Source organism: Patiria miniata, unplaced genomic scaffold (assembly GCF_015706575.1).
Source record: "Patiria miniata isolate m_02_andy unplaced genomic scaffold, ASM1570657v1 HiC_scaffold_14, whole genome shotgun sequence".
In the NCBI taxonomy this organism is placed as follows: Eukaryota; Metazoa; Echinodermata; class Asteroidea; order Valvatida; family Asterinidae; genus Patiria; species Patiria miniata.
In genome coordinates this window covers 5,621,857-5,642,857 of record NW_024037052.1, presented here as the reverse complement: position 1 = coordinate 5,642,857, position 21,001 = coordinate 5,621,857, and the positions used below count along the sequence as shown (strand labels likewise).

Sequence of the window (21,001 nt, the reverse complement as noted above, 5' to 3'; positions counted from 1 at the left end):
TGAAAAACCTAAGTGCACTTCCAATGTTTAATTTCATCCGTCAGCGAATCAAGCAAATAAGCACTCGTTTTCGTCCCGGGGTGTTCAATTTCGTCTTCCCTATATGCCAACCTTGTTATTCAGAATTGATTCAAATAGACGAATTCAGTGAATGCTTCAAATCGGGAGGTTAGACGAGAACGATCTGTAATAACGAATGTTCTGGACCCGGTAATTAAAGAGGTGCTTATTGCTCCAACTTTAAAACTGAGTTATTTTGTTAAAAGCGTGAGAATTTAATAATAGAATTCAGGGGCGTAGCAAGGGTCTTTTTTTGGGAGGGGGATTTTTTTTTGTAGAGGCACTTGCACACTCCGTGCTGAAATGTTAACACATTTTTTTCTCCAGACACTTTGGCCTCCGTAAAATCAAATTGGGTGGGTGGGTTGGTTTGGGGGGGGGGGGGGTGGGGGCTGGTACCATCTCTCGATGGGGGCGCTGATCAAAACCGACGAGTATGCACACTTACATAATTTGCACTTTTCAGGGCGACATTTAATTTAAAAAAAGGCATTCGTAAATTCGTAAATTTTGTTTTTAAAAAGGGCACTTTTCCAGAAAAAAGCCACTTGTCAACAAAAGAATGGCACTGGGGCGGGGGGGGGGGGGTAAAGCGGGTGCAAAAAGGGCTTTTAAAAGGGCAGTCTTCACAAAATATTGGGCGATACCCCCTTATCGTAACGTGGCAAGTAACGTGGCTTTGAAACTGTGAACTGTAACAAAACAAAAGAAAATATCTAAACCCATGCAAGAAGCTGTAACAAATTTCACCGCATTGACCCTCTAATGATGTCTCTGTGCATCGGTTATGTCCTGGCCCATGTCTTTTTCTTTCCTGCACAATTTACCCTTGTTCCAAACAATGCCATTTTAAGAGTCTCTAGATGAATAAAAATCAAGGTTTTCCCACAAATTGTTAGGCCTACCCCTCATATTAAAAAAAAATTAAACAATTAATTTGCGCACCTGGGATTTGTGTCATTGGGGAGGGTCGACTTATATTTCTGAATTACATACTTTTTGAGAGGCTAGTCACAAATAGTTTGTAATTGAATACTTCATCGGCAAAGTTATGCCCCTTCCAAGTTCACGACATCACAGAAGTGAAAACGGAGACAAATCAGATATAGGCGTTGGGCGTTTTTTTTTTTATGTAAACCACATTGATTTAAACAATCACCGATTTAAATCTCGATTTAGGCACTTGGTTTGTTGGGGTTGTTTTATCATTCGTTTTTTGTTTTGTTTGTTACAAAAGGGGAAGATTGGTTTTCGTGTTTCTGTTTTCTTCCACATCTGTCTGCTGTTCCTTCCTTCCAGAACTAGGCTCCGCTGAAAAAAAAAAGAAGGGAAACGGGAAGTAGCTGCTAATGAGGAAGGGCGCCGCCACGTTCCTGGTAGGTAAAAAACACATTTGCTGTGGTCACTCAACGTGTTCTGCAACTAAAACCTAAACTTTTTTTACATACATGTTAAATTACAAAGCAGTTTATTCCCTGACAAGATAATTCACTCGATCATGATCGGTTATGGCCTATGTTGGGGTTTGGGGAAGAGTAAGGGGTAAACTGGTTGAGAATACGGTAATTTCTATGGAAATGCAAGTGCAAGAGATACAGAATAAGAACTCTAAACCCATATTAGGCTAAAACAAAATGGGTAGATTTTCCTGTAACAGTCAAAATGAAAGTTTTGCAGGGAAGTGTCAAGATCCCTGGGAAAATTGATGTTGGAAGAGTAATTGCAGTAAAAAATTAAATCCCCCCAAAACAACAGCAGTCCCGAGACACGAAAAGTCTCTTAGGCAGTTTGTGAGAAATAAAGGTGCCACCCCCCCCCCCCCCCCCCCCCCACACACACACACACAACAACACACCTGAACTGGAACCAGAGTAATAATGGACCCTGAAGCTCCATGTATAGATTTTCCTGTCACATGCAGTTATTAAATATTTTGCTAGGAATTGTCATATGTGGAAAACTTTAGTTGAAAGACTGTAGTTTGCTATAAGGCCGTCAAAAAAACTACAAAACTGGAACAAAGGGTCATAAAACTGGCGCAGGCCGATTGTGTATAGTTTGGGATAATAATTTCAATAACACTTTAACTGTTCAGCTAACCGAAGACATAATTTATGTTGGAAGTTGGCAGAAAATTTGTAGTGGATAGAGAGGGCAGATTTATTTTGGTAAGAGAAATAATTGGGTTTAATATGAAGACAATGACGGCAAAGTCATGGCACAAAATGAAAATGGCGACAATACCGAAACGAACGGATTTCTGCCTTCTGCCGTTGCGCCAGATCATTGTTGACCCGTGAAGGAAGTGTCCTTCCTCCGTGGTTGACAGACCCGGACCGTCATGACCCGTAGTCCTACCTGTTGGCGCTTCGACACTTCGAACTAAAAAAAGGTGCAGTGAAGAAGAAAGAGGGTTTATATGTAGCCAAATACTATCGATAAATCACAAAATGAAAACAATTACAACACACAGTTTAACTGGCCTATGTGGGGAAAATACACAAGAAAATAGACCGAACGGAAATCGGTGTCCGAAGTCTGGGCCTGGCCGCAGTTCTAGTTAACACACGTAGCAACCGTAGGCCAAACTGCGTGCCCAATTTCCGGACACCATCTCCTGTTATTTTTGATTCAAACGAAATTTAAATCGTCAGTGTCGGACTCGTCAACAAACAAGTTCTCTTTTACAGGATCTTACTTGTAAAAGTCGAGGAAAAGCACCTTCCAACTTTCAAGCAAACAGCTCCACTAACGTGATTATCGTACGAGTCCAACAATAATACAACCGCCACTGGATATTACTGCAGCGAACTAACTCCACGTGCGTGCAACAGAATTAAACACTGCCGGACTGACGAACACACCCCCTCTGTTTCTGGCGGTAACAACGCGCAGCGAGGAGGAACTGAAAGTGTACAGCAGATGGCAGAGACGCGATTCATGTAACAGCTATAGACGACGGCTACTGAAAGTATTGTTGACGTACGTACCCATGTGGCGCGGCCCCTAACGTGGCGCACTGTGATTTTTCGCCTGATAGCGCCTAGCTAGGGCAAAATGAGGCCTAATTTAACTGAAATTTAATAGAAAGTGAAATGACATGAAGTTTTTAACACTCCCGTTCATAAATCACGAGTTTATTTACTGGTACAAAATTAGAAGAAACATTTACTTCGGCGTGATTTTCCGAGTTTATTTCGAAGTGCACAGTGAATACCCATTGAAAATGTCACCCCGAAATAAGAAAATTATTTTCTGACAAACTTGTAATTGGGTATGTAAGTAGAGATAATAATGGCTTATCAGAGCTTAAAAATTTTACAGAAATTCTTAAATGTGAATTTGGAATTTTCCAAGATTTTCCAGGGTTGTATCAAAGGCGACTGTTTTATAACGGTAGAAAAAAATTGAGGATATTGCCAAATTGGTCCCGAATAAATTCGCTGAGTTGGTAGCTGTATATTTGAAATAATGTGACTAACATTATCTGCTGTTTATCTATAATAGGAACCAACAAAAGACACGGAATTTTCTTTTAATTTGGCCTGACAGTGGTTCTCGTCAATCGTTCTCGTTTTAGCGCGTCTTGGCAAATGTGGACAATTTTTCTCCATTGTCGTATGAAATACCGATATGACCATTAAAAAAATAGAAGAAATTGCCACGAAACTCCAAATTCCTCTCTATCAACGCTTGAATCCTTCGATGAGAATGTAAACCTGCACCAGTGCAATTTGATGAGGAGAGTCAGATTGTGCGAGCAAATTTCGACACTTTTGTTTTTGAAGTTCATTATTTTTTTTTTAAGGGTGTGCTGATGTATGTTCTGGTCACAATCTTGATGTCAAATTTATTAACTGCCCTGCGTTTTTCCAAGACCGGTAATTACCACGAATATAAAAACTACATGGACCACTATATTCATTGACCAGTGAAAGATGCATAGATATCAAAGATGTTTCAAGAAGTCAAACAGGCAAGGCACAATTACGCTAACGGCCACCTTAGCGGCCATTTTGAAGCAATATGGAAATAAAATGGATAAGACGGAGGGAAGTAAAAGCGGATCCACTGACCACTAACATAGCACATCACAGCCTTATTTTATGTGTCATTTTTGTTTAAAAATCTGGCATAAAACACTAGGGAATTTTTAATTACAAATCTGAAATAATTCATTGAAGTAGACTTGAATTAAGTAGTAATTTACTTGCTTTCCTTTCTCTTCCCAATATCCAAAAATGAAGATTTTACCTCACTTTCAATTCAATATGGCTGACTCGTGAATAAGGCCCATTCCATTCTTGGGGGGGGGGGTAGCCTGGTTCCCGCGCCACAATCAGTGTCGATATGGACACACGGACTGGGAACTGGTCTGCTCTCCGCAAAGTGGATCTGTTTGTGTCCAAAACAAAAACCTCCTTTTTTCAGAGGGCTGCAGACGTCCAAAAGACGGGGGAAAAGTTTTTTTTGTCAAGTTGTTTGTTTGAATAAAACATAGAAGTCGAAAATTTATTAATAAGACAAAAAAATCGAATTTGTTTAAGAGCAAGGGGAACACAAATTTAAGTTTAATCTTACAAATCAAATTTAATGACAAGTATTTTTACCAAAGAGTTTGACTTTATTAAATACGGTCAAGTATTAATTTCATTTTATTGAAAGAAAAAAAAATGGGCCAACCCCCATTGATAAAAAATAAGTGCCTTGGTTTGTTAAGACAAATTGTTGTCGAAATGTGATGCCAATACACGCAAAAAATCTCTAAACACAAAACAACATAATATCCGCATTGAAGTCTTACAAAAAGGGCGCCACACCAGAATGTTGACCTTTACGAATAACTAACATGTACTGACAGTTTTGTCCGTGCCAGGTATTTTTTATTGCTATATTAGTAACAATGATAATTTTAGCTTTGAATGAGAAATCAAAAGAATACACTTGCCCACGTTTGGTACAAATTTTGAATTATTTTCAGCCGGCCTGACAATATTTAAAGAGCCCATGAGATGAGTTATTGTATAGAACATTTTGTGCAACTTTCTACTCCTCTTAAATATATGAAAACTATATATCCTTTTTGGTTAATTTATTGAAAAGTGCACTTCTTTAAAGTACAGCTATGCTTTTCCGAATAACTGAACGCGCTATTGCTGTGATGTCATTTCAGGAAGATATTCAGTTTAGGGGTGTTCTGTTCATATTATGAACCCAAACATTTGTTCATTGAAAACGTCTGTGCGAAAAGTTTTCCCATTGGCTTTTACTGGTACTGACAGTAACTGACAGTGACTAGATCACTGTTCAATCAAACTACAAGTAGAGTAAAAAAAAACCTGTTATAATTCACAGTCATCATATTATCAAGGGTGGTGGAAAAACCAATACCAAGTGCCCTAAAATAATCTTGAGGACCAACCAACTTCATATGATTACATATACCTTTCTGTCGATCCTTATTACCACCAATCCACACCCCATTGGTTTTATCAATATTTACTTTAGTTTAAGACCAGAAATGCTAGCAAAATCGCCAAAAATCTTGAAGGCTCTATATATCAAAAGAACGCTCTGAGCCGTCTAAAAATAATACTGTATCATCAACATACTGAGAAAGTCTATATTCTCTGCCATCTACCTGAATTCCCCTTAAAATAATATCACAACGAACCATCATGCCCATAATTTCGTCGCACTGAAAGAAACAAGTAAGGGCTCAAACCATCATCTTGTCGACAGCCACGCCCTATTTTAAAAGATTCCGATAAGAATCCAATTACTAACACCGAAGCTGTCGCTCCACTGTAAAAAAAAAACGAAACCATTTCTGTATAGAAGGGCCAAAATTAAACTGGTTCAAAATTTTGACTACAAAATCATGCGAAACCGAATCAAAAGCTTTCTCAAAATCAATCAATAAAAACATACTAGCAACCTTATGTTTTCTGTATTTAATTAAGCAAATCATACATTAAACGAAAATTCTCACCAAAACAACGCCCTTGCAAGAAACCCTTTTGATTTTTATGAATAAGATAGGAGAGGCATGTTTTAAGTCTCGCTGCTATACAACCAGAAGCTGATTTGTACGAAGTGTTCAATAGTGAGATCGGTCTCCAGTTCTTTGAAAATTGACGAGGTTTATCCCCTTTAGGCTACAAAGTAATAATACCGTACTGCTGAGTAACAAAAAGTTCACCGGTTTCATAGCCAAAATTGAGGGACCGTAATAAATACCACGATAAATCGGAGAAAAACAAAACTTGTAAAATTCAAAACTAAAACCATCTGAGCCAGGGGACTTGTCATTTTTTGTGTTCTTCAAAACATTTAACATTTCTCGATGGGACAGAGGACCCTCTATGCTGTCACGTATCATATTTGAAAGAACTGGAGAGTCCGAATTCTCAAAAATAGATTGTAAATTAACTGTTGTTTCCCCTTCTGAAGGCGAGTAAAGTTTTTTATAAAAATAACGTGCCTCCTGTATAATATTCCTAGAGGACTTTAATTCGGTGTCATCATCCTTAATAACACGATTAAAAGTCTTGTTAATACAATTACGTTTCTCCATATTAAGGAAGTATTTGGATGGTTTTTCACCGTGTTCCATCCACCTTGTTCTAGATTTAATCATTTCACCATCCAATCTAGTCTTACGAAAATTAATAAGCCCAGTTTGTTTAGACTTCAATGTATCCAACAGACTATCATCACATTGAGCAACCTTATTAGACAAATCTTTAATTTCGCTTTCGAGACGAAATTCATCTCTGCAAGCACTCTTTTTCTTCCAGGCTGCAAAAGAAATTGTTTTAGATCTAATCGCCATTAATAGCATTACAAAAAAAAGTTGATCATTAATAATAAAATGATTATCTCTGGGGTGAATGGTGTGTATAAATTCGAGCGTAAATAAGGCAAAGCTGCGTAAGTTTCTACAACATCAGTAATAACTTTTTTCACCTGGTCAACATAAATTTTATCTGCAAGAAGCAATTATTACATTTCCAATAGCCCGGTCCCCTCTCGATCTGATTGAAATCGAAACAAATATCAATCAAGGAATGATCTGTCCGACAACCTGGCTCAATATCAGATGAAACAAAATTGGAACTAAGTCCAGAAGATATTAAAGGGAAAATACAACATTTGCAAACATCAAAAAACGAAATGATCAAATGATCGCGAAATACCTTACTAAATTGTTAGGGACTGACAGTCTAAAGCATCCTTTAAAATCGTGGCTCCTGGTGGGCTGACATTTTCAAGAAATAGTGGATTTTTCCAACGCTGGTCAGCCCGACCAGCGTTGGAGAAAACTGGCTTTTTTCAAAAACTGTTCTTAATTTTTCATATTTAGTTATTCTGACTTTTCTTTGCAATTGATCACACACCTGTGAAGGGGTACAAGCCTGCTAGACTGATTATCTGACCTTACAATTCCCCAAAGTATATTAATTGCTTCGTTTCATCTTAAGTGGGGTTAGGGAACCAGACTACAAGAACATGATAGGTTTTCTTGGTTTTTCCAGCATCTACAAGCCCAAAACATGAAACAAGTCAGTTAACAATATTTTATATAACATACTAATCCTCCAATCCATTTATTTCTGAAAATTGCAGCAAAAGCCAATGTTGTACATTCCCTTTAAAAAGTCCAGCCTGTTTCAGTGTAGAATGCTGTCGCCAAGTATATCTCCTGCAGGTCGGGTTTTGAATACACCACGGGTCCATAAGGTCGAGATCCCTATACATAAACCCAACACCCTGTTTCTTGCTAAAGAATTGTTGACATGAAGGTAATTATCACAATCTAAATTACTGTCTAAAACTATATTCCATTTGCCACAAATAATTGTGTGAGGGTTATCAAACTCAGAAATAAGTTTATTGATATTCTCGTAGAAATCTGGATCATCCCTGTTTGGACCGTATAAATTGATCAGCGTAATATTATGGTTATGTGTTTCCAAACTAAGACTAAGAGCCAAAACAAAAAAAATCCATTTATTGGAACCAAGAATTTTAAAATCGAACGTATTGTTAAAAAGAATAGCCACGCCTCTGGCATTACTTTTATAAGAACAGAAGTAACAGTCCAGCCCCCTCTCAGCCCTAAACCTGTCTTGCATGGAATCTGCACAGTGGATGTCTTGCAGACAATAGATGGAATACTGCTAAGACCTAAAAAAAAATGCAAGACATCTCTCCTTTTGGAGTGGTCAGCGAGGCCACGGCAATTCATTGAAGCAATGGACAAGTTACGTAAGCGAACTGTGTTAGAACTGTGGGAGCTAGACATCTTACATATTCAAAACAACTAAAAAAAAAAGGATGGGCGTTAGCCCGATGTATAACCCGGTACAAAATAGCGACTTAAATGAAGACTTTAATGTTTCACAATGACAAGGCTGGACATTAGTAAGCAATGAAAGGACATAAGCTAGCAAGCAATAGAAAACAATATTATAATAAAAATCGAACCATGGAAATAAATTCCTCTCCACACAAGAGAAGGTAAAACTTCACTACATGTCATTACATAAGTTCATGACCCTGAGTTTTACGCATAGTTCACAATGCAGTGCGCCATCGAGTGTTTGCCACCATCATTCATGGTCTAAACAGCAAGGCCATACGGCATCGTTATGTCGCAAGGAAAAGCTGAATTTTCTGGGCCGGGCTGGGTTGTGGTCCTCTGCCTGCATGTCAGCTGCATATTATGGTCTGGTGTCTTGAAAGCCCTCGGGGTCATGCTGCCTACCCTCGTGGAACAGTTCGCCACGAAAACCTGGCTAATTGGGTGGATGGTGGCCATCATCAACGGTGCTATTAATATCGTGGGTAAGTATTCCACTTTGTTTCCCGACTTGAAGGTTTAAATTAAAACCGATTATTTATAGTCAAAACAGTTATCAGTCTTTTGCTAAACTTAAGTTAAGCTTGGTAATAGTATTGAAGTCGACGTCCCCTTGTTTAGATAGGGTTTCTGGGTCTGTGTGTCAAGGACAGGTTCTGGTGAAGTTTCCGCAGTGGGCAACGAAACAAAAACAGAATTTCGATAACATTCAAATTTATGCCTTTTTGATATTATTGATTTGAAGGCCTAGCCTATAAATAAATTGTTCTCACCAGCAATTAATAAAATTGACGTCTTATTCAAGTTGAATAGTTCTTTTCACCGTCAAGATATGCCAGTGAAGGCCTGCCAGCTCTTGTCTTAAGTGGCACCAATGACTCCAATGTAGCACATGTGATGATTATAATCTACCGATGCCATGCTTTTTTCAGGTAGAGCTTTTGTGTGAGTTTCCCCCCCCCCAAAAAAAAACCCCGCCCACACAATCTGAGAATTTCAATTGCACAAAATAATCGATGGCCCGTAACCTCAAATAGGTCAAGTTAGTGACGCAGTATTAACAAAGAGAATCTGATCATGCATGTACAGAATACTTACGGTACAGTATTCATACAGGGCGAGTCAAAAAAAGCGCAACCCAAACCCAAAGAAATATATTTCATATTTAAACAAATATGTCGCACCAAGAATAATTGTGACTGGTAATAGGGAGTCCAGCGGTTTGGGGCCATATCTGTAACCATTCAAAATTAGTCAATTTCAAACTGTGCTTAAGTATCAAAATGACTCTAAAAAAGTATCCTGATACTAAGAGGAATGCTGACTCTATTATCAAAAACATTAATTCAGAACTTTGCATTCATTTGAATGGAAAAAAACACCGAATTCTTAACTCGCGCTTTCTATATCGACAGTCACGACAGATGCTTCAAACATTACCGCGTGAGCCGGCACTTTCATTTAAACCACCGTGTAAAATTAAAATCTACTTGATAAATCGAACTGTTTTTATCATAACTTTATAAATAAAAATGGCACGGACTGGCCCGCTCGTACCCAGAAAGTTCAGACTTTTATTAAAACAGTGGTATAAAAAGAAATGATTAAGAGCTTTCCGCACCTTTCCGCAAAGTATTGTTATAGGTCAGGGTACAGAGGCGAAACGAGAGAATTTTGTACAACGGCGAGACGCCATTGCAACCAGACTAGTCTACTACCGCATGTTATTGTATGCTCATGGTATTGGTGCCAGACTTACATGTACTGTGTAGTCTGGCACGCGGTAACGGTAATAACGCGTGCACGCATGTTCCATGTTCCCGTGTTGTGTGGAGCGGGATCAGCCATTGCCAGACTTTGTCTGGCACGCGGTATTTATAACAGGGATAATGCGTGGACACATAAATATGTATTCCGTGTGCTGTGTGATGGAGCGGAACCGGAACTATACTTTGCCCGTGCCTAACGGGTCCGTGTACATACCGTCCAATCACTCACCGTTTGAAAATTGTCAAAAGCAAAATGAAAAACGAACCCTTTACCGTTTACCCTATTACAATCTTGGTAAAGAAACAGAAAAAGGAAATCGTTTACCAGTTTCCGTTTATGCGTCTAAAAAACGAAAACAGAAAAACAAAAGTGTTGTACCTTTACCATTTTTGAAATTGTAAACAAAAAAATTAAAAAGCAAACCCTTTTCCAAGTTTTGGTTTTGAAATTTTGAACAGAAAAATGAAAAAGTAATCAGAGGTCCCGAGTACGATTCCCTGCTCTGCCCCCATTGGGTTTTGCTCTTTTTTTCAAACAGTCAAAGTTTTATCTTAGAAACGTTATTTTTCAGTAGGATACTACTTGTATAACAGGAATTTTCTTTTTCTTTTCTGATCCGAGGCTCTGTAGGATTTTTTTTAAAAAGGGAAATAAAGTCCGAAATCCGTACCAAATTGAAAAATAGTAGCCTCCACTCCAGCCTGTTTATAATACAAATGCCCCATAGGAAAGCGCACAAGGTACCCCAGATAGTTGTGTAATAAAAAATATCGCAGCCTGGCAGCACACGGCGCCGATGTATCGTTTTCCCTGTTTTTATGTCTTGACTAACAAAATTTCCCGAAGAATATCCGTGTCGGTCGAGATCGTATAATGGGCGCAGACTTCTCAAGTCATGGCCTTACTGAGGTAACCTTAAGTCCCACTCTGAAAGATGTTTTTGAGAGTTTTTAGGGGATCGAAACGTCATCTGCAACATTAGCCGACATTTGAAGAAGAAAAAAAGTGGGTTAAAAAAAATCCGTCGCCGTACCACTTTTCGGGCAAGTTTCATACCAGAAACCGGAGAATTTTTTGTCCTAACAAGCTGTTTATTTTACCAACCACCCTTCTTTGTATAGGACCCCTTTCCGGACCATTGGACTCCTTGCTTGGTACCCGCGTTGTTGTGATGGTCAGTGGTATCCTGATTGGGACGTCATTGATCGTTGCTTCACTGACTACCAGCGTTGTCGAAATGACCGTGACTTTGACATTGGGAGGTACGTATTCATTTAAAGATGCACTGTCCGTTCGCTTCAACGAACTTATACTGCAACGAATGTTTCATAACAAGTTAGGTGAAGATAACCCTCACAAAAGGCTTTGCGTTAATTTTTGTGCCTCTAATTACGTACAAACAGATCGGATTGATTTATTATCGTTAGTCTAAGTATCACCCATTATCCACAGAGCAAGTCTCCTGTATAACATCTGATATGTCTAGACATGCAGATATTATGCAAGCCGCACGCCAGCCAATCGGAGTCGGACTTATACTAAATCATGACTTCATTTCATTCCTAAATCAGGACTTTAAAATAGTTTGATTGGTAAATTCGAATGCAGTGTTTTGTAATACAACAGCCCGGGCCCGATATTGCGTAACATGATACAGAATGCGTGACACATTTTGTTTAATCCATTGTAGTCAGGTGGCATATGGTCGGAATCGTGACCGACTGGTCCAAAGCACCAAACTTGGCAGATAGATTCTTATATAGCCGTAGAGAAGATGTTTAGAAGGGGTGACACCTGAAATTATTTTGGGAAGGGTGCCCAATTTGCATAAATCATTAATCCCTGCCGTGTAATATATTTATTCCCATATATTTATTCCCATATTTGGGTACATTTTTATTTATTTATTTTTTTTGAAAAGTGTATTTTGGTGATTCTACTTACATATCTGTACTTCAATAACATTTTCTAAAGCATGTAAGTGACTGAATAATTACGAGGACATAGTAAATCATTGCCTCGAAGTCTGTCAAGCCAGTGAATCATATTTTTGAATATCCATGAGTCTACGTTTTTGGTCTTTATTGTTGAATTCTGATAACCATGGTAATGCCGAGCACAAATCTTTAGCTTTAAGATGAACAATGAAATGTCGGTTTTGTTTCATCAATTCGGCATCCTATCTCTCTAAAACTTTTTTAATAAAAGCCTAATTCAAAACGAAATTTGGGTAAACGGTGTTCTCCTCGAAATTATTTCCCAGGTAAATACTTCATCTATGACGACAAAAACTGCACAATACCATCTGTTATATCCTGAAGTATTTATTTTTGTTAAATAATTTGGAACAATTATATCTTAAATAAGAAGTAGTTTTACTTACAGTTTTATGAATATTTCCGGTTTAGATGTCGTGCAAAAACCCAACACAATGGCACATCTGGAAAATTCGCGATTACGCGCCAACGAGTATTAATGCTCGTTATCGCGTGTCTAACCAATTAAGGCAAGTCCACTGAGAGCATTTTGTTCTAGAGCTCTGCAGAACAGTCGTTTATCCTGGTTTCTAGGATCGTGGTCGAATGCAACAACGGTGGAAACTAAAAGCCCAGTTGCTCACTTTGAATGAGAGTAGTGCGGGAGTTTCAAAAGACGTACGAGGCCCTAGGACTACATTTATTTGCCACACAATGTTTAAAATTCTCAAAGAAAAGGTGCAGGAAGAACCTCCTTTTTTTGTGCAGTGACTGTCTTAGGGCACCGATGAACTCGTACAGAAATATGAGGGGTTACAGGGTTTATTGCGAGAATAAATTGACAAACTAGTCACCACTACATGTAGTTTTGAACCCAGTGCATAGGTTTTATATACTATGAACATAGTATATAAAGTGTTTCAATTTACAGGCAACGACAGCTGCAAAGAAATAAACCAAATCAATTAAAACGAAATAACCCATAACATTCTTGATAATTGTTTTTACCAGTCAAAGTAAATCTGAGGTGACAGTGTTTCTGCAAAAACGTCTTGCATGACAGAGGTTTCTTCCAAATTCTTTTCTTTCAGAATTCTAAACATTGTGCGGCATGTGCCTCCTGCCTCGCTTAAAATTTCTACACTAATCTTATACCGCGCGGTATGCGCCTCGCGCCTCTTTTGAAAGGGAAAAAAGAGGTGTGAAGTCATATTTGCTATATTAATTTAATACACATTCAACAAAAGGGCGTCTGCAGAGGTGCCAATGAGGTGGGGTGGGCAAATGTCCCCCGCCCACCCTAAACAAAATTATCAATTGAGAATATGCTAGAGAAAGTACAAGGATTTTGGGGAACAATTTGCTTTGCCCCCCCCCCCCCCCCCGCTAGAAAAAAATCCTGGCGACGCCCATGCATGGCCAGGGAGGGGGGGGGGGGGCGAAATAACAAAAGTTATTTTAGTCCATACACTTCTCTTTTTTCGCCTACTGATTGCACTAGAACCTCACCAGTTTTCATACCAAAATCCAGAAGTTTCAACAGTTCGTACAATGTAGCCACGAACCATTCCTTCGTTAGGTCGCTGAGCAAAATTTATAATGCCCTGCAAAAACAAGAAAGCCAATAATTAGCATATATGTTACTGAACTCCAAGGACTGCGGCTCCGTCAAACTCCAAATTGAAGTCTACCGACACTGTTTCTGTTTTTGAGTAGTCAATTATGTGAACCCCCCAAAAGTAGATCACGTCTCCAATATTAGAGAGTTTTTTTTCTGCTTCTCATACTTTGACTGAATGGCTGGCTTTGTTGGAAATGAGAGGGGTAAAATTATTGTCCATTTGTCTTTGATGAAAACTGTTCTTCCTCGTTTCTACTCATGAATATTAATTTGTGATGACAAATTTTGGTCAAAAGCCAGCCAAATTCAGTCAAAGTATGAGAAGCAGAAAAAAGCTGCCTAATATTGGAGACGTACATTTTTTTTTGGCTCGCATTATGACTACTCAAAAACAGAAACAGTGTCGGTAGGCTTCAATTTGGAGTTTGACGGAGCCTCAGTACTTGAGTTTATGTTCATGTAACATATGCTTATCATCTAAAAATACATGTTTTATGATATGGCTTTCTTGTTTTTGCAGGGCATAATAAATTATTGCTCTGAGCTAACGAAGGAATGGTTCGGGGCCACATTGTACGAACTGTTGAAACTTCCGCATTTAGGTATGAAAACTGGTGAGGTTCTAGTGCAATCAGTTATGGCGAAAAAAGAGAGTAGTGTATGGACTAGTTTTTGTTTTCTGGGCTAAATATCACAATGTTATCATTGTTCACTTGATTTTGCATAAGGTTTTAATAGGGTAACTGTACCAGTAAAGACCCTGTCACACTTTCGCGTATCCTAATTTCTTATGAGTTCCTTATCAAAAATTTTCAATTCGCAGCCATACGCTCAATTAACGTCGAAATGTTTTGATCACTTTGACTTATGTGCGACGCACATCTAGCGTACAAGTAACGAATTCAGCGCATCCATTGCGTATGAGATGCGTATGAGTTGCGTATGCAGTGCACAACATTATTTTTTGGGCTGCGAATAGGTCAGTATGCATTGCGCATGCCGAGCGTATTCCGGAAGCACCCGACTTATGCCGACCGCATGCTTGAGCGTATTCCCGCCGCATTTCCGCCGCTCGCCGTTCAGCGTGCGTTGCATCTGCGCTGCAAGTACGCTATGTATACGTACAATACAGGCGGCTCATATGTTGACGGGGTGCGTCACGAACACATAGCGTACTCGTAACGCACTCGACCGATGCGGGACAGATGCTCTGCGTATTTATAACTTATGACCTGCGTAACAGCGTACGCAGCGTAGTTTTTTGCATGCCCAAAACTATCCTGCGTACTGGGCCGTACCTTGCGTATATCTGCGTACATAAAACCTACACAAAACGATGCATATGAGGTGCGTATTGTGCGTACGACTGCGTATGAAAAAATGTCAATGCGCAACTCTTAAGGAATTAGGATACGCAGAAGTGTGACAGGGCCATAAGCAACTTGGTGAATTTGAAGTTCATCAATTAATGCTGATTTTTGGCAAGACTAATTGATGATATCTGGAGACAAGGTAAATGTGGGCAACTTTAGGGCATATTATAGTAGTCATTTTGGATCGTAACTATGTCCTCATAATTATTCAGTCACTAATATGCTTTGGAAAATGTTATTTAAGTAAAGATATGTAAGTAAAATCCCCCAAATACACTTTTCAACTTTTTTTTTTTTTTTTTTTTTTTAGATATACCCCCATATGGAAATAAATATATTGCACGCAGGTATTAACAAATTATACAAATTAGCCACCCATCCAAAAAGAATTTCACGTGTCACCCCCTCCAAATTTCTTCTCTAGGGCTATAAGAATCTATCTGCCAAGTTAGGTGCTTCAACCAGTCGGTCACGATCTTGTCAAAAATTAGATCTAAGCCACCTGGCTATTGTCTATGACGCCCAACGGGTGAATGACCGAAGACCCGATATAGAAAGCGCCCGCTGATTAGACAAAATCTATAGGAGGTCAAGAGGCGGGGTCTTGCCGTGTTCTACTACATATTAGCCCGTAAAATAATGTTCAAAATTGTGTGTGTTTTGCAGTTTCTTGTCTAAGTTACTCCAGTGTTCTCATGAGGGCGGCAGTCGCACGGTGTTTTCCTACCAACTATGCCACAGCCACCGGTCTGGCGATGTCAGGATTTCCCGTAGGTACACTCTTAATCGCGCCAATGACACAGCTTCTGCTAGACACGTACGGCTGGCGAGCCGCCATGATGCTTCTTGGTGCCATGAGTTTGCACCTTCCTGCCTGTGGCGCCCTCTTGAGGCAGAGATCAAGGGACAGCGAGAAGAGTAACCAGTATGAGACGCTTCGTGAAGACGATGATCTCGATGACTCATCTCGTAACAACATTGCCAAAGAGAAATCACGATTGCGCGCTTTCAAGGACGCCCTCACAGCACAGACTGAACATCTCGGTTTCTCGGTGTGCTTGAAGTTCTCCTTTTGGATCGCCACCCTACTGTACGTCTGTATTCGCTTTGTTTCCGACCAGTGGCTGGTGTATTTCGTCCCCCAGGCAGAGGCCAAGGGTTTCTCCCCCCAGGAAGCCGTTACGTTTGTCACCGCTGCCGGCATCGGCAACATCGTCTTCAAGCTCGTCCTCGGCGTTGTCGTGGACCGGGGTATGTTAAAACTGCGACCGGCAATGGCAGCGGTGATCGTCATGAGCTGTGTGAGTTTCGTCATCGTGCCGTGGGTGACGTCATACTGGATGACGTTAACAAATGCTGTTGTCTTCTATGGTTCGTGTGGCGCCATTAGTTCACTCATTGACATCTTCACAAGGGAACTTCTGGGCGTGGATCTCCTGATCAGCGCTTTCAGTTGGATGGAAGTTATGACGGCGCTTGTCAGCTTAGGTTTTGGATTCTTTCCAGGTAAGCTAAGCGGAGTTCATCAATGTTGTAGTCGAGTTTTCCGAGTACCGAGTACTGCCGAGAACATAGGTTACCGAGTACTCGTACTCGCCTCGGAGACCTGTACTTGTACTTCCGAGTGTACAGGTACAGGTCTCCAGTACGAGTACTTGTACTTCCACGACTCCTTTTCCTTTGTTTCTTCTTCTTTCCCCCCTTTTTTATTTATTATATTCCCGTGGTTTTGCCACTCATAACGGCCCGTCCCATTATGTTAATTGTTTTGATGAATTCGCTCCACAGGGTATGCAATTTGGACTTTTATCCCAATAGGCCTATTTCTACCCCCATGAAGCTATCAAAACAAAAAAATAACTGGTCTGCTCATTAGGCTTCTTGCGCAGATAAGTCAGCAATCCGTATTCTGTGCGCGCATATCATAGTCCATTGGAAGTTTTAAGCCATAACGCTAATTTTGGTTGTATGAATGGCAGTTACTACTGTATTTCTCGCTCTTTTTTTTAGGTTGGATTTACGACCAGACCGGAAGTTACGATTTAGCCTTTGTTTCATTGGGATGTGTGTGGGCCCTGTCGCTGGTGGCGCTCTTAATGGAACAGGTGAATGCGAGATGGAAAAAGAAGTAATCTGTGATGAGTTTGTTAGTTTTGCTATCAAAGATCAGTTCTGTTATGATCTAAATATTGAGAAACCGTGTATCAGTACACTGTAACACTGGGTGTTTAACTACTTAACACAATGTAAACCCTTGTTTGCAATAGTTTATAACGTTTTAAGGGGAGACGTAAAAGGCTCAAGCTAAATTTTGAGTCGGATAATTTGCTGGTGTCCATGTTCCAAAAACAAAAAATGGGGCTGTTGAGTGATATGATTGTGCACTTTGTGACTAAAGCATGAAACTTCGCACGTTGGTTCTTCATGCCATGAAGAAAAATTTCAGATGTGGAGACTTTTCATATTTGACCTCTGGTGACCTTTGAGAGGTCCATGACCTTTACATACACTATTTATAACAATTGTTCTTGAAAACACCACTTCTTATGACCCAAGTCTATGTCATAGGTCTTCAGGCCATGAAAATAAAGATCAGATGTGAAAGCCAAAAAAAAATATTTCACCTTTAGTGACTTTCCAGGGGTCAATGACCTTTGTATACATATTTATCGTTATTATGATTTACTCTTTAAACCCCAACTTTTTCAAGACCAAATCTAAATGTTAGGTGTTCATGCTATGATTATTTTTTTTCCATAATTATGTAGGGCATTTCATATCTGACCTCTGGTGACCTTCAAGAGGTCAATAAACTTTGTATGCCCTATTTATAGATATTTATAAGATTTATTATTCCAAACCCAACTATTTCATGACCCAAGTCTAAAAGTTGGCTCTTCGTGACGTGAACAGAATTTGCAGATGTGTGAACATTCATATTTGACCCCTTATGATCTAAGGTTTTAAAAGCTTTTGAAAAATCAAGAAATGTACCAAGGGTGTGTTCTGAATTGTCTAAACCTGTCACAACCTTATTAATGAGATGAAGAACGGCATAAGAAGTGGAATGTTTCGCACGAAACCCAAACTGGAAGTTTGATATGATATCGTATTTACGTAAGAAATCAAGAGTACGTACATCGACGACCCGCGATGCCGCTCCTTCTACCTCGTTGGGAGTACATGCCAACTCAACACAGCCCAGCGCTCTGACGTCAACTTCAGTCGAGAGACCTCAACCAACGACACTTGCGTTTATTACGAGGTCGACTAGATGTATGGTGATACTGTCCAAACATTTTGGAGAGAAATGACAAAGAAGTTCATCTTGAAAAACAACAAACTTTATTGTTTCAAATTGGAAAAGATAGGGTTTCAAATTGGATTGGATAGGAGCCAACGAAATGAAGGAAACCATTCGGACCTTTTTTTTAAATTCAATATGAACCTGTGAGACACTGAGAATAAAACTTTGCAAAAATGCGATAGTTGCGAGGCGATTGACCATTGTGGACTAAATTTCTGTTCCTTTTTTTTAAAGAAAGACAATTTACTTATTTGTGGACAAAGTAAATTTCAGCAAATCGATATCTATTTAATGATGTGTGTTCGCTAATAATTATTGTTATGTAAGACTCTAGAGGACAGCAGATTATTTTTGGCCTTGTTTTCTTGATCTGTATATAACTACTACATACGTGCCAAAGAAAACATGTCCTACTTTTGATCCTAATAACTATGTTGTTCAGCTATGGAATTAAACCAAAATTTTAGATCATGAAAACAAAATATGACACATTTTATGGAGCGAGTTTTATCAGCTTTGTGCAAGAGGGTCAGATTTAAACGCCATTCGAAAAAAAATACTCACTTTCAGAATCTGCCACTTTCGACTTGGCGTCCTCCAATGTCGATACAGCGCTGGAGACGGTGGCGGAAGGCGCGAGCTGCAGCCGAAAGCTTCTGAAGGAATGCAGGATCACCCCTGATGTCATTGCACACCTCCTCGATCCTTTGGCGCAACACACGATCGAGGAGGTGTGCAATGACATCAGGGGTGGTCCTGCATTCCTTCGGAAGCTTTTGGCCGCAGCACGCGCCTTCCGTCACCGTCTCCAGCGCTGTATCGACATTCTGAAAGTGAGTATTGGTTTCGTATGGCGTTTTTATCTCACCGTCTTGCACAAAGCTGATGAAACTCGCTCCATTTAATTTGTAATGCCTTGTTTACATGACCTGAAATGTTGGTATAATTCCATTGGTAAACAACAGAGTTATTAAGGATCAAAAGTAGGACACGTTTTATTTTACGCGTAGTACCTAGGCGAGTTCTGTGAATTGCAAACAGCCTTCAATTCATTGCAATCCTGAGTGCCTGGATCCTATTTTCAATTCGTACCTGTTTTGTGTAAAATATTGCGAGGGCGGTAATATAAAAAGCTGAATCGTCCCTCCTTGTGCAATAGGGCCTTCACTGCGCATATAGGTCGACTATAAAATAAAAGCTTAAATCAAGTATTATTAATTTTTAAAGATATCAAAAGCATCTGTTCAGAATTATTTAACACTGACGAGAGGATAAAGAAGCGAGGATTAATGGAATCGACCCTGATCAATAACCGATGACGCTTCCTAATGGCAAGAGAATAATAAAATACAATGTACTCAATACTTGGCTGCTGTATAAATCAGGCAGCGGAATGGGGGGGGGGGGGGGGGGGGGCACTGCCCCCCCCCCCCCCCCCCCCCCCCCCCCAGTTTCCCAGGCCAACAAAAGTGCCCCTCTCGCGGTTATTAATGTGCCCGTCCAGATGAAAACAAAACTGCCCCTCAACGCACACGTATGAAAGCATAATCGCGCTACAAATAAAATTGCCTCCTCTCTTTTAATGCAAAACTGTCCCTCAAATACACAAGTACCCATCTCGCATTAACAAGATTGTGCACCTTCTCTAGATGGAAAACTATACCCCTCTAGATGGAAAACTATACCCCTCGAAAGCACAAATGCCCCTCTCACAATAATAAACTTGTGCCCCTCTCGAGATGGAACATTGGCCATCAAAAGCAACAGTGCCCCTCTCACGATTAAAAGAAATGGTCTCTTTACAAAACTAGGAAAAAAAACCCACAAAGAGCAAGATGGAAACGTATTCATAACTTGTCCCTCGTCAAATAGGTTTATAGCGAAATGAACAGGACCATATTCTTTTCCTCCACTTTCACACCGACGGAAGGTGCCCCTTTTTCTGAGCAAGGGCCCACTTTTGGTGTTGCCCCTCAGTTTGAAAAGCGTTCCGCCGCGCCCTGGTGAAAATGTATCTGAATCTGTGTATTGCTCCTACCGACAACCTGTAGCACGTGCTTAAGCAGGGAATAACGCAGTATAACACACTTCTTACAAATCATGTGGCCCATGGGTGTATCCAATCCTCAGACCGTATGGGTATTTGCCGGTAGCCAGAAACGAGCTTCTGTTTTTTTTCAAAGACCACTTGGGGACTGGGTAACACTGCACCATGTGGCGCTGTTTATCAGTAAAAAGGGTCACTCGAGAGGGGTGCTTTAACGAGGCTCCCCCAACCCACCTTCCCCCACCCCACCCAACGGCTTCACAGATTAAAGTTACGAAATCCCTATTTGGGATTTTTTTTAAAACAAAACCCTCATACAATCCTTCTGGACACTTACCGCCACTTACCTGTGAGAACTGGGCAAATTCTGGATTAGCCAGCATGGGTACGTGGCAAAGCAGTTCATGGCAACAGTCACTGACAACATAATCATAAAAACAGAAACTTTACATCTGCAGAAACAAAATATAACCTAGAGGAAC

General features: G+C 39.9%; 1 protein-coding gene across 1 annotated transcript; it reads left to right on the top strand.

Moving 5' to 3' along the window:
• Positions 1-8,386: 8,386 nt before the first annotated feature.
• On the top strand, positions 8,387-17,597 carry LOC119721956 (monocarboxylate transporter 12-like). The gene is made up of 4 exons (XM_038191917.1): positions 8,387-8,910; positions 11,317-11,457; positions 15,832-16,671; positions 17,176-17,597. Exons 1-4 carry the CDS (start codon positions 8,715-8,717, stop codon positions 17,295-17,297), a joined length of 1,299 nt encoding a protein of 432 aa, XP_038047845.1. The 5' UTR covers positions 8,387-8,714; the 3' UTR covers positions 17,298-17,597.
• The last annotated feature ends 3,404 nt before the right edge of the window (positions 17,598-21,001 follow it).

Coding starts and splice junctions, on each gene's coding strand:
- LOC119721956 (XM_038191917.1), top strand. CDS start 8,715: ATGTCGCAAGGAAAAGCTGAATTTTCTGGGCCGGGCTGGGTTGTGGTC. Junction 11,458..15,831: donor CGTGACTTTGACATTGGGAG/GTACGTATTCAT, acceptor TGTGTTTTGCAG/TTTCTTGTCTAAGTTACTCC. Junction 16,672..17,175: donor AGGTTTTGGATTCTTTCCAG/GTAAGCTAAGCG, acceptor TCTTTTTTTTAG/GTTGGATTTACGACCAGACC.